Genomic DNA, 14407 nt, shown 5'->3' with positions numbered 1-14407 from the left:
AATAATTTTAGAGTGTATAATTGTTCAAACACTATTAATAAGAGTTAAATTATAAGGATGTGGAGTTGGCTTGATGATAGCACTCCCATCTTATAACCTCGAGGTTATGGGATCGATCCGAGTTAAATTATTAAATCACAAAAGTTTAGAGACAATCAACATCATATTATGGTGCATATTGATAAACAAACATTTTAGGCATATAATTGTCTCACATTATTCATAATTGGAGCGATTACCTGCATCACACTATTCATGAAGAAGCTACAGCTACATCGGATAAACATTATACTCATCCATGAACAATGATAAAGCAATCAATTGAATTCCGGTGGAAAGTCATGCTACAATTTCTCGTAGCTACATAGTTTACAACTAATCGTTTTACAAAATTTCCAAGAATAAAAATCTAGCTCTAAGCCAGAGCTATGAATCTACACCTCTACATTTTCTATGGTATATCGTGATCTCTCAACAATCTAATCAATGATCTTTCTATACTGTGCTAGCTGTGAAAAGGGAGATAACAAAAGGCAGTGAGAACGAAATTAAGAGACCAAAGATGGATGTCTTCACTGTATAGTCTGTATTGAATAGTAAGTTTCTAAATTAACCTATCTATGCGGACAAGCCAGTGGCATCCTTAGGTATCAGAAAGAGAAATGCCAGGGGGATGAATGAACAAAAGAACTGAATAACGACGCCAAGAAGAAGGTTGTCAAAAGAACCCGAAGAAATGTTCAAAATCGATGCCAACCAAGCACCAACAAATGAGCCCACGGTGGATCCAAAATTGTTTATCGACATGAATAGAGCGAACAAGGTCCCTTCAATGCCTGGAGGACACAGCTGTCCTGATAAAATCAGAAATGGCATTAACCTGTTTTCACATCAAGAAATGAAACCATGTCAATATCACAGTATTTAAATAAAGAAAAAAAAAAAGGAAAAGAAATCACTACATAAACAAGCAATCACAAGTATTCCTGACACAACCAGTACTCCATCAATCTCAACTGAAATGTTTTCCTCACAAATGAAATCAGAGAAGAAACAGAGAATATATAACAACATTCTTTCGAAGTGAAATCAGAATATAATGATATCAAATGTGGCTGGATGACTGCAACAGACAGCAAAACTATGGGAGAAAGTCCACAATCACAAGTAAAAACTTCAAAGTGAAATAAGAAAATAACAGTGTCCCATGCAACTACAATCGACTGGTTATGTGACTGTGTCTCTCCCCTCCCAATTGGAAATAAGGTGGACAAGCAGAAAATACAAAAAATAATGTAGAAATGACTGAATGAGTCACCCAAGATGTTGACTATAAAAAAAAAAAAGCAAAGATAGAGATGCAGGTTCTGATATGCGAGTAATAATAGAAGCTTACTTGAACTGGTTGATTGCGTCTGCAACTGCAGTCCCCCATAAGACCAACATTTTATCTGAAATCCCGTATGCAATATTTGCTCTAGAAACTAAAACCATGTCTATGAGAATTAGCAAAGACAATGCAATCTGGGCCCACCTGCACAGCATTTTTGACAGAGCATCAGACACATCACACACTCACAGTCAGTATGTCTACAGAAAGGGAAGAGTGCAATAAACAAGAATAAGCATGTAGGTAATAAAATTCACAAACTACTTACATAAGAGTTTTTTGTAGCTTCTTTCTCTTCAAGTACTTGTTGTAAATGGAAGTTCCAAGCATCAGGCCTAGCCAGCCCACAACTCGTACATTTCCCAGGAAGGACGCATCCAAGTTCAACAACTCAGTCTGATAGTAGAACATCACGGTTGAAATGTTGGGGAGGGTAATGTGTGCCAAGAAAAACCAAGCCATGGGTCTAGCCTTCCAATTGAAAATAATGATTAGAGGTTGAACACATCCATCATGCATAATGGAAAATAAAAAAATTATTAACATGATTCACTTCACAAGAGACATGAGCACGAATGAACCAACATTCGAAACATGATCTTATCAAGACATTATGGTGAATTGGGAAGAAATGATGCCAAGGAAAGCAAGGACCATTTACCTTACGCAAAATTGACCAAACTTATATCAACCAAGTTTACCAAATCAAGCCAAGATTTCAGCCAATACAACATCGTCTTAAAAAAACAGAGTCCACAGTCCAGATCATATCATGTCACCATACTACTCAAATTCCAAAATCAAGATATCTTTTTAGGTCACACAATCTAAGTCATTTACCTGTTGACGGTTATCTAATAAAATGGCCCAAAAACACAATGTTTAGCTTTTTAGTGCCGATGAGTAAAGTTATTACTCCAAGTAATTTTCTTACCTCAATATGATAGGCTGTCTAAAAGCATTGAATAAACTGTAACTGGCAGTCTTCAACGAGTAAAACCATTGTAATGCTAATGACTTATTCTTGACTTGCTTCGGAGAGTTATTGGACGAAATTGCTTTCTTTCTATTTTTTTGGCTCTTCTTTCTCCTTGAAGTGCCAGTTTTGGAGAAACCATTAGTTAAACGGTCCACATTTTCTGCATTATCATCACCATTACTCATATGCAAGCTTGTCGAATTCGAATCTTCACTTAAATCTTTGGAATTTGCAGGACTCTCCTCAACCAAACCACAAGACACAAGCTGTAAAGCTGGAAGAATGGCAAACAGCAGAAATATGGCATCTATTTGCAAGTTACTCAGTACATATCCTCCCAATAAACTCCCAAAGATTCCTCCCAAGGCCATGGACATCCAAGAAATTGACTGAAGATCTCCAGCAAATGCAGCCCTATCAATAAATAAATAAATATATAACTAAATAAATAAATAAAATGAAGTGAGACATAAAAATATTTACATATATGCATCTGGCAGAAGCAGGCTGGCAAGCAATAGAGAAATATTATGATGTTTCCAAGAGCTCTTCATTTTATACTAAATCTTGGATCAGTTCATGCAACTTGAGCAAAGAATAAGATTGACATTAATATACATACCTCTCAAACCTTACAGCTTCTGCAATCATTGCATCAGCTACAACATCAGCCATGGCAGAGCCTATATTCTGTGCTGTTAAAAAAAACATGAGTGGCACTTTGGACGATCTCAGTGATGCATTTAGGCCTAACATAATCCATGGCACTAGAGATAGCACTGTCGAAATAAATAAGTATGGAGTCCTTCTCCTCCCTCTTATGGGTATACAATCTGATATAATTCTGCAAATAAGAGCAAACCACAAGCATCAGCAACAGAAAGAACAAATATACAGAATGCTCTATAACCCTCATTATGTGAAGCATCAAAGGAAGGTACTACTTAGTAGCTAATGCAAATCTACATGGTAAAATTATACCACAATATTACTTTAGCAAATATACAGAATGCTTCAGTACACTTCCCCAAATGTCATTATGTGAAGCAACAGGGGAAGTTATTACTTAGTAGTTAATACAATCTGCATGGTAAAATTAAAATACAATATTTTACAATAATGATAGAAAAATTTAATATCTTGATTACATGCATAATCAAGAGCATGCCAGGAAAACACCACTATTCTATCAACAAATATTCAGAGACATCATAAAATCTTCATATGGATCAAACTATATGTTCAACGTACGGAAGCATACAAATGGATGTTTATTTGGGGAAAAAAATATTTCTTAAAATTGAATCCTTGGAAGTTGGTTATGCATTGACAATTCCCTTGAGGATTACCTCGTGCGAATGGATCCCTTGGCAGTTGGCACACTACGCAAAAATGAAGTGTATACTTTGACTAAGTATGCATATGCATATGCACATGCCAAAAAAAACTAAGCTTGTCTAAAATAACTAGAATTGGCAGTATACGGGTACAAGTACGTCTATTTTTATAGAAGTAGCATACTTATTCAAAAGTAATAATAAAATCATACCCATATAATGGTTTTATACTCCAAGGAAAAAATGCTACCGAGGTTACAAACTGGGATGCTGAGGGAGACAGCTTCAGATCGTCCTTTAGATGGTAAGAAACTGCTGTCCACACAAAGGATCTAAAACCCTGCATTGGACAAATTTCAAGGACAAAAGCCAATCATTAAAAACAATAAGGAAGAATCAGCAGCATTGCCGCAGAAATTCCAGGCCCCAACAGCACTAACACATCACTACCCCCACCCCCAAAAAAAATAGAAAAAGGGGAAACAAAAGGTCACATAAAACTGACAAATGGGAAGAGGGTATTAGTGTTTGCTCCATTTCTGACCCTTAAACACAATATTCCTGTCAGAACATAGTTCACTATTCTGTCATAGTGTCATGTGTCTAAGTGGAAGACAGAGTGACAGACAGAGAGTAAAAGCTTGATAATTATACTCCAGAACACTGATGAAACCATCAGTTTGGTTTAGTAAAATGCTAAAGCAGCTTAACTACACTTAAGGAGAGAAGTAATAGCCACAACCTACAAAAATATATACAATCTATTATCTATAGATAAGTGTATTGCAAAATAAAATATCGGATATCAGCAATCAGTGTTAATTGTTCGCAGGCCATATCCTGGGAGACACCTATACCCCCTCACAAAAAGGTAAAGAAGATAGAATTATGAGGCCTAATCAACATTATAACCATTGAATGAATGACCAAGATTGCAAATATAAATCAGCCCTAACATTCAGGTAAGGAACCTTCTTAATAAGAATAGCTGCTCGCAAACACAAGGGTTGGCCCTAATAAAGTATTTTTCGCTGTTCTTAATCAGACTTTGCTATCACTCTCTACAGTCTACACTGGCATGGGATTACTTTTTCCTCAACATCTTCACTCTCACACCAATGAAAACATCTCTCTTGTTTGCAAAACCCAACACCCAACTTACACCAAAAGACAAACATAGATATGCACCAAGACTTATGAAGACTCATAAACATATATAATAACCTCTTCAAGTTATTCAAATCAATGAAAACCTTCAAGACTTCACACACCAGAGCTACCTGCACCAATGTGCTGCATTCATAGCTAATTTCTCGCCCTTCCAAAGCATCAATATGTCACTAAGCCAAGCACAAACTTTAATTCACCTATAAATTTGAAGCGCCACACGTCTGATCTGATTTTTTCAGCAGAAAATTGTAAGCTGCCAATCTACCACCCCAGCAACAAACTTTGGGAGGACATTAGTATTATCAAAGGCTGATTTAGCTTACAAGTCACTAAGGCAAACTCCATTGTAAACATTACATCCAATCCTCTACAAGCTATGGAATAACTTATCATTGTAGCATGCTAAATTGAAGTGCCAACCACATTCTCCTATTAGACTCAATATGTTTCATATGTATCCTATAAGGCTATAGATCAGCACCTCTACTAGTCTTGATCCCATCCAAAAGTAACTAAATAAAATTTTCTTAACGTTACCATCAGTTCAAAAGTTCCACCAACAATGTCTACCATGGTAATTTCTTTAGAAAAATAAAAATACCCTAATGAGGCGGCCGGGTGTGAATCAAAGCCAGGGACTTCTCTACCTCCTGAAGACCTGAACCCCTATACTTTCCAAATCATTAAAAACACATTCTTCTACCCCATCTCAAGATTGGCTGATCCAACTGGAATTTGCCAACTCTAACCAATTCAAATAGGCCAACTATAGAAGATTAACCATCTACTATGATCTTAATATAAGTATCTCACTTCATAACTCCATCAACTACTTACTACTTCAGGCCAAAATCATTAAATCACAACGACTTTTCCTATAAACTGGCAAATTAAAAAAATTAAGTAGCAATAACCATGAACATTATCAATCCTAGGTCTAAAACACAAACCCAGAACCACATAATCGCAAATTTAGCCCAGATAAATCTAAAATTAATTAATTTTAAAAAATCACACCCCATTTCATAAAACTAAAATGTCATCATACCCAGAAAAAGAATAACAATCAAAATTCCCAAAAAATCATCAACCCAGAAAAAAAAATGAAAATCATAGAAAAATTAACCTGGGTAAAGTAGATCAAACAAATGAGCCATATGAAAGAAGCCCCAAAGGCGGATTTGAGCTGCTTCGACCATTCTATCATCGTCGATTTTATTTTTGCGCCAAATGATCAATGTCTCGACCTTTGAATAATAGCTGCATAAACCCCAGAAATTAAAATTAAACAATAATAACTACTGGGAATTTTTTGTATAAAATATTTCATGAACTCGTTAAATTCATCAGCATTTGAAGTTTTTCTGATGCGAACTGTTTTCTGGCAATATAACGGGCGAAGTTAGTTTTTTTTTTATAAATAAAAAGGGAAAAGAGTTGTAAGAAAATTCCAGCAAGGATTGAGGGGTGCACGTGGCGGAGAATCATTGGGTCCTGTTAGTTGTTCCCTCACTTTCATTGGTTTGTTGAATTTGTTACGTTCAACTTTGTGAAAACTTGAGAACAAACCTATTGACTGACAATAGGGGTAGATCATTCAATCATGGATGTTTACTATTTACACCTTTCACTCCACCCAGAAAAAAAAAAAATTATAGTTATTTACTTGCTTTGATTCGCTTACTATATTGATAGAATAGACACGTATAAATTGACTTTGAGTCATTACGATCTCTAAAAAGATCAACTTCGAGCTCTTAGAATTAGAATGGTCCTAAGGTCAAAGTCTTCGACACTTAAATTATTGCCTCTAACAATGTATATTTGAGAATCTGTGAAGGGGAGTCACCTTTACCCCTAGGGCAATATATATACTTCTTATACAATGGTAGCATGATTTATTTGGCCCATGTTTGCTCTAGCCAAAAATTAGTTAGGTCTCAACATCTAAGCAATACTTCTTTAGTGTGACTTTAATTAGAGTGAAAATTAAATGGAAGTTAGCTTGGTTGTTAGATGTAAAGGGGCAATATTTATATGTGATCGAATCTTGTCTGAAGCATTTTGACTTTTTTTTTTTTTTTTTGAACAGACTTTTACACACTCAGTTTATGCTTTAATTTAATAGCATGAAATTTATTTTTAAAAAAAATTAGTTGTTGCTTATTAAATATAAGTGAGATTGAAATAATGCATTGGCATGCATAAAATATGAAATGGTGCAAGTAAAAAGAAATAGATTTATGAGTAGGTAGACTAGTTTAGGGTTTACGATGTTAGGGCTTAGATTAGAGTTTAGAGTTAGGGTTAAGGATATAAGTCTATGGTTTAAGGCTGAGGGTTAGGGCTTAAGGGTTAGGATTTAAGGGTTTGGGTTTAGGGTTAAGGCTGAGGGTTTAGGTTGAGGGTTAAATGTTTAGGGTTAGGGTTAGGGTTTAGGTTTAAGGTTTAGGGTTAGAGGTTCAGGGTTTAGGGTATTTAAATTACCGATTTGTCCTTATTTTTATTACTTTCTATTAAAAAAAAACTCCCAATGAAGAGCAAAAAATAAAAATAAAAAAAAGACAAAAAAAATCAAAAGAGAAGATTCACCAGCATTTAGAAGATCAGCCTTTTAGACAGAAAATTGCGTAGAAAAATATTGACCATTTTTAGAAGATTTCATTTTGCCAATATCAAATTGAAATTATGTTACAATAGAATCAGTAGTTAAAAAATGGGGGAAAAAAAAATCAAAATCATCAGCGAAGCAGAAGATTTCCTTTCTTCATTATCAAACTGAAACTAGGTTTAAAAATACAGTAGGTGTAAAAAAAGTAGTGGACCATTTTTATTCGATTTTAAATTATAGGAAAATAAGAAAATTAGTAAAAATAATAGAAGAAATTGAATAATTGAAATGAAAAGAAGGGTTTTTATTTCCAGAATCTGAAGACATTGATCTTGTTTTCGAAGAAAGAGGAACAAAGGGTTAATATGGAGAAAAAACAGGGGAATGAGAGGAGAAGACAGGGGAATTAGGGGAGAGAAATAACGGGAAGAAAATAAATAAACAGGGGAATTAGGAAATTAAGTCTGTATATTGTGGCCTTCCGTTATGGTTGTGAAACTTATATCTAAAAATTCATTTCAAAGAGTCAATTAGGTGCTAATTTGGTTAGCTACAGTCCTACACGACCCGTGTTTTTGCTGTAATTATGCTGTGTTTGTTATACAGAGCATTATCTTAATTTATTATTTTATCTTTTACGGAGTAGTATTATTTTAATTTGTTAATTTTTAAATTTATATTATGATGATTTTTTTTTTTTTTTTTTTTGAGGGGATTATTATGATCATCCATAACTCTGAAAATATACTTCCATGAGACCTTGTGTACATCTAAATAGGCAGATCCACACCTAAATTATATTTCCATTAAGCAAGCTTGTATAATAATATAAGCCTACTAAACTTTAACTAATCCGAATTCAATTCGAGCTTGGTCAGGCCTCATTTTGGAGGAAAGTTCTCCCAACAACTGTAGCAACGATTCATTATATATACTCGCAGTCACACAAGCTGTCTAAACAAAAAATATATATATACATACTAGTATATATATTCACACAGAAAACGGAATAATAAGTTAAGCAGCAACTCGTCTATTTATCTTCAATGTGTGCATTGCATACAGAGTATTACACACCATTATGTAGCATGTTAACTTAGCAGTACATTGGGGTATTAGCAAACTGGTAAACAAACGGCTTAAGAGTGTAGGAATAACCAGAAGGGCGCTTATAAGTGAACTTGACTCCAGAGCTGCCATCTCCAAGATGATTACACCGCTCATGAAAACTGCTGATTGGCCGTGCTAGGCATGCATCCCAGCGTTCACTTTCAGACATTGTTTCTGCAACTGTATATACTCCTTTGGAATCAGTGAACGCCTGATAGTTCACAACCTCCCCAGATTTAGTTATACACAGGACAGCCACCTCGGCCCCTGCATGAATAACATTATGAAGTATGACAAAGTTAGCTACTTCAGCTGCTACCATAGCCAAGAAACTACTATGCTGTATTTGCCTCATACACATTTGATCAATACATATTTTCTTTTTCATTTATAAATTGCTAAGCCCATGAAATAAAAGAGTTAATACACGTTTACACCTAGTTTTGGTAATTTAAGCTTCAACAAATTCGTCCTGCTCTTATCTTATATTAGGAACTTGAATGAGACATGCTCAATATAGCAAGTGAATGGAACCTCCTACCATAGCACATGCCACCATCAGTAGACTAGCACCATTTGGCAGCAGCACATCAGCAATCACGTCAACAACTACTAAACTTCTAATATGTATAATTTTAATTGACATTTGATTATCTAATATAGTACTGAATATGTTATCCAGAATTAAAAGCATTTGGCACATTTCCTACTAATTGTAGCTTTTAGCTTCATTAAAGGCAGGATGTAAATAAGCTGAATATTAAGATGAATCTATCTCCTAAGAATAATACAAGGACATTGTTGGTAGAGAGAAAACACGCATAGGGATGATGGGTTGGCTGTTAGATTAACCAAAATAGGATAAGAATCCCCAAGACGGGTAGCTTCAAAGACCCAAAACAGCAAAGAAACTCTAATTAGTTTTTCAAAATCACTTAAAAATACTTTATCTGTACAAGTTTTGATGAGTTTATAGTTTGAGATCGTTGTACAGTTTACACGCTCCTAGAAGAACATTCATGAAAGCCCCTAAGACTTGCCCTCTACTCAGCCAGGATGCTACTGCAATCACAAGGATTGATACAGTACTTGTCTAACCACATTCCCACAAAAGCTCTTTTCTAGACTTTGAGTTGTTTGACTTAGTAAACAATTACAAAAAAGAAGCCTTCTATCATATGTGAGTGTCCAATCAACTTCTCAAAGTTCAACTTCATCCATGAGATATTATATAGACCCAGTATCCACCTCCAAAGAGCCACCTTTGAGGGTGTAAAGAGGAGAAGCTGGGACAAGAATGAAGCACAGCTGGGGGCACGTCAGCACAACGTGACAAAAGTCATCAAGGAAACATTAAGGGAGCGGCATCCTTGGTCTGATTATTGATGGGGTGAAGAGTAGTAGAAGACATAGCTAATTAAGAAGTAGGTAACCTATTGTAATGAAGCTTGTGTATATAAAAAAGTTGTAGTAGAACTAGAATGGCAAGGATTATATGGAAATTGCAAGAGAATTTTGGAAAGAGAATTATAGCCTAAAGCTACTAGTTGGGAGTAGTAGCCGAGCTACCTTTTGTAAGCTTTCAAGAATTATCAAGCAATATATCAAGCTTTCATCTTGTTTAATTCTTACTGTTCGTATATATTTACCATCAGAAAACCAGTCTATTTCATGAGATGAAATCTTTACAAATCAATCTCAAGTCCAATGGAAATCATATAGAAAAGACAATGAGCTTTTGGTACAAGTGTACAGACATGGCTGAATGCTCTTGAATAACTAAGTAGTCCCACATCACTACAAGAACAGTATTTAGTATGGATTTTGTCAAAGTTCAGATTATGCAACCTTACCCTAAACAATAACAAGAAAGGCCCACACATAGAGCATTACAAACAAAAAATTGAAATGCGCAAAATGTATTTAGAATCCGTTCCCATAATTTGGAGTAAGCAAGTCTGCAATGCAGGAAGGGATTCATGAAATACATCCTACATGTATCAGCTAGTTGATCATTTGATCACTTTCCCATCAAATGATCACTTTTACACTTTCCCACTTCAAAACTATCCTCAATCAACACTATCATCATATTTCAATGAGTATAGTAATAAGAAAAAACCATATACTGTAATTTGATCAAGAAATCAATGAATTACTCTTAATTAAGAAGTACTAGTCAATTAATAGTAAAAATGCCATCAGAAGAAACCCCATTTTCACACTGTCGGCAATACCTAAAACAGAACAATTTAAGTGTCGGCAAAAACAAATTCCATCGAAAATCAGTACATACTTTTACTAATCCAAAAACCCAATTCATATAAACCACAAAACTCGATTATACTACATACCCATCAAAACCCCCAAAAATAAGCAAGAAAACATTATTAAATACATAATCAGAAATCATAAAGTAATCCACAACACAGAATAATAGGAAAAAGATGATACCTTGAAGAACATGATCTTCAGGGCCAATTGAAGAATCCCCACAAACATCACAAACAACTCTGCCTATAATTTCACCAGTCCAAGCAATGGCACTAGGAGTCAATACCAGTAGCAATAAAAAGAGAGTAAAAGTAGTAACAGAAAGTTTGAGATTATGACCAAAAATGGATTCTTTCTCCATTTTTATCGGTGTTATTGAATTTTGGAAGACCAAATAGTCCTGATTTTTGGGGTTGAATCCTGCTTCTGGTATTGCTTTGATGGAGTTCAATCACTTTGTTTTAAAGAGGTTTCTTATTTCACTTTGTGTGCACTTTTCTTTTGTTGACCTCTTTCTTTTGTTGACCTCTTCTTAAGATTTTCAGTGACTTTGGCCTTTGGGTAGATGGACTATGGGAGAAATTGGACTCTGTATTAAGGTCATGTTAGCTTATATTTTTGTATAATTTTATGTAAAGTAAATTTAAACAAATTTGTGTTCTATTTAATTGATTTTTACTTATTTTAGTTATAATTTGTATTTGAATAACTCTTATTGGATCTTATTTTTCCCGACTCATTTAAATTTAGAAGAAATGAAATAAGTGAAATAAGGTAAACTGAATCAGTCTTAAGGTTGTGATGGTAAGGTTGTGGCAAGCGATGATAAGGTTGTGGCAAGAGAGGTCATTCATGTGTTTGTTGAGACGTATATTATATCATATGGCACAAGTTTGGGTAGGTAAGTTCGTGTCATGCGTTATTTTAGTAATACATAATTCCAAATTTAAACTTGCTCCAATATTATCAAATACAAGTTGAGCATGAGTTTTTTTTTTCCTCAATACCTTTGGAACTTCGAAGTACATCAACAAAAGTCACTTTATAAATCAAAGTTACAGTAAAAATCAACTTAATGTCAATACAACTCAAAAAAATTGAGTTGACCACCCATTTAACATGTTTGTTTTTTTTTTTTTTTTTTTTTTTTAAGATGCCTACATGGTTCACCAGAGCTTAGCTCCAACTACGTCCGAATTCGACTCGGGACACATACCTAATTTATGGTAGGTGAGTCTCCTAACAAAAACGTTGCAAATCCCAACTATTTCCAATTAGTTTTACTATGGGGTCAAAATTACCCAAAAAATAGAAGCACTACTTGATCCATTATGGTTTGGGCTCAAATATGGGCTTGATAATTTGGTATGGTTAGGTTAATCACTCATCCAGCATATTTCTAGGCGCCGGTATTATATAAACCAAACTAACTCACTGTGTATTATCTCCCACTCTCCTCTTGTTCTTGAAGCTTCTTCTACTGCTATAATCTGCTATATCAATCAACGATTTTGTTGGGTGAGACTGTGAGAGGTTCTTGTATTCTCAGCCTTTTCTGTTTCTTCATCATAAATTTATATTGCTCAAATATTTTGTTGTTTTACTATTTTTTTCTGTTGATTGTCAATTGATTTTGCCCCATTTTATGCTAAATTACACAGTAATTTTAAAGTTTTCTCTCTAGTTATTAAAGGGATTTTCTTATATTTTGCCAAATTAACATTTTGAATCTCTTTCTTATTTGACAATTAGTGACCAATTAATCTGGGTTATAATTCAATTGTTGTCAATTTTCATCAGTTATATGTATACTTAAGGATGGATTTTTCTAAATGATTAAAAGTTTGAATCTTTTTCATTAGATCTTGTAATTTATTGTGTTTAATAACCAAAGTTTATTGCTGTTGTTATTTGTTAGGGTGATCTTAGGCTAGAAATGTACCACCTTGTGAGTTTAGTTGTCATGTTACTAGTTCAAATTACGACCATTGGAGTTTGTGATTAGTTGTGTTTGTGTCATTATTTTCTTTCATTGAATTATAGATTACATCCCAATGAAGAATGACTTATGTCCAAAAATAAAAGTAGTGGACTGATACATTCATGATGAACAATGTTATTCTGAGGGATTTCTTTAATTACTTCAATATTGTCTTAGGATAAACTTAATTTTCACAAGTGATTTGATTATATATAAAGGGCTGCGTGCTAATTGGGGAGAGTGTTATTACTTGACTCTGAAATACCTGTAGGTTTTCTACAGGGTGCCCGGCAGCGCTTGCCCGAACACGAATGAATGGCATCATAGTACAGGCTTGTGCTTTGGTAATTGGTGTTTGTTTCAACTAGCCTACTTACTATGATCTTAACAAGCCTGCCTCCAAAGGCCATTACAATCTTTAAAACAATCGTGTTCGTTTATTGAAATTGGACTCTCGGTGAGTAAAAGAGAGCAAGCGAAATGATGAAATCAGTTGAGCTGAAATTCTTTTATGTGGAATTCATTCATCTGAAAATTATGCCTTCAAAGTTCTCTGATTGCTTTGCTCTCTTTTACACAACATTTCATTTGTTGTATTTATGTGTTGTTTATTTGGGTTGTGAGCACCAATTAATACGTAGCTTGGCGTGAAAAATTTGTCAAACGCTACACGAGCTTGGTGCTAAAGCAAATTATTTCTTCTCTAATTTTGGCGTGTGCTTTTATCCCATGGCTAACTGGCAAATTGGTTAGAAGAAAAAGATGATCAACTTCTACTTTATTTTCACTAATGCTTTGTTGTTTAGTCGCTTGTTCTGTTTTGAGTCGCTTGTTCTGAATCAGCTGAAGATGGACATCCTTGGACATATAGTCATATACTGCAACACCTTGGAACCTATATACCTAAAAATATATAGGACATACTTTGATTTTCTAACAATTTCCCTTAATATTGTTATAACGAAAATTAATTCCCATTTTGCATCGATTATAAAATTAATTACCATAATATTGTCCACGTGGGATCGATTATTAAGGATTTTTTCTATTACTTTGGTTTGGAAAACCACTAACGTCATTAGCGGCTTTATATTAAAACCGCTAATGACATTAGCGGTTCTAAGGGGTTAGTGAAGTGTTTTTATAGAAAGAAAGTAGAGACAAACACTAAATTCTGGTGTATACTTACTCACTACCTTCACTTTCCTACTTGTGAGTTGTGAGTTTGTCATTTAGGGAGTAAGAAAAGAGACCTGGTTTTACTAATGACTGGTCTCTTTGAGTTTTGCATATTTCATAAAAGAACCACTTACGTCATTACCGGTTTTAAGCTATTAAAAAAACAATTGATATTCAAGTCTGAACTTACGTGAACTGGACTGAACTTATTGGAGCTGAAGTGAGCTAAATATTTTATGAGATAAGGAAATTACGAACTGAACTGAATTGATAATAATCTGAAGAGAACAGGTCGTAAGTATCTCGACATGGATGTGATCTAATGGATGAATTGCTTGACCTATTGGCCATTATTTAGCTTCAAGAATATAACACG

General features: G+C 34.5%; 2 protein-coding genes and 2 non-coding genes across 5 annotated transcripts; 2 read left to right on the top strand and 2 right to left on the bottom strand.

Annotated features, from left to right (window-relative positions):
- Nucleotides 1-297: 297 nt before the first annotated feature.
- On the bottom strand, nucleotides 298-6275 carry LOC145576871 (putative folate-biopterin transporter 4). 2 transcript variants are annotated; one of them, XM_081634571.1, is made up of 7 exons: nucleotides 6003-6275; nucleotides 3919-4046; nucleotides 2992-3213; nucleotides 2325-2783; nucleotides 1659-1856; nucleotides 1397-1534; nucleotides 298-880 (listed from the first exon to the last, which is right to left on the bottom strand). In XM_081634571.1, exons 1-7 carry the CDS (start codon nucleotides 6081-6083, stop codon nucleotides 619-621), a joined length of 1488 nt encoding a protein of 495 aa, XP_081490697.1. In that variant the 5' UTR covers nucleotides 6084-6275; the 3' UTR covers nucleotides 298-618. The 2 variants fall into 2 exon arrangements, with proteins under 2 accessions (XP_081490697.1, XP_081490698.1); XM_081634572.1 differs by lacking the exon at nucleotides 3919-4046 and having other exon boundaries at nucleotides 6003-6055.
- Nucleotides 6276-8497: 2222 nt separating this feature from the next.
- On the bottom strand, nucleotides 8498-11374 carry LOC145576870 (uncharacterized). The gene is made up of 2 exons (XM_081634570.1): nucleotides 11052-11374; nucleotides 8498-8864 (listed from the first exon to the last, which is right to left on the bottom strand). The coding sequence occupies exons 1-2, from the start codon at nucleotides 11230-11232 to the stop codon at nucleotides 8584-8586; spliced, it is 462 nt and encodes a 153-aa protein (XP_081490696.1). The 5' UTR covers nucleotides 11233-11374; the 3' UTR covers nucleotides 8498-8583.
- Nucleotides 11375-12918: 1544 nt separating this feature from the next.
- Nucleotides 12919-13002, top strand: LOC145577287 (small nucleolar RNA R21). The gene has a single exon (XR_014098736.1). It is a non-coding gene; the product is annotated as a small nucleolar RNA R21 (small nucleolar RNA).
- A 324-nt stretch (nucleotides 13003-13326) lies between these two features.
- Nucleotides 13327-13414, top strand: LOC145577285 (small nucleolar RNA R160). Its single transcript, XR_014098734.1, has one exon. It is a non-coding gene; the product is annotated as a small nucleolar RNA R160 (small nucleolar RNA).
- Nucleotides 13415-14407: the final 993 nt, after the last annotated feature.

The sequence above is a fragment of the Chenopodium album genome, chromosome 13 (genome assembly GCF_948465745.1).
Source record: "Chenopodium album chromosome 13, dcCheAlbu1.1, whole genome shotgun sequence".
NCBI lineage: Eukaryota > Viridiplantae > Streptophyta > Magnoliopsida > Caryophyllales > Amaranthaceae > Chenopodium > Chenopodium album.
This window is presented reverse-complemented; position numbering and strand designations above follow the sequence as displayed.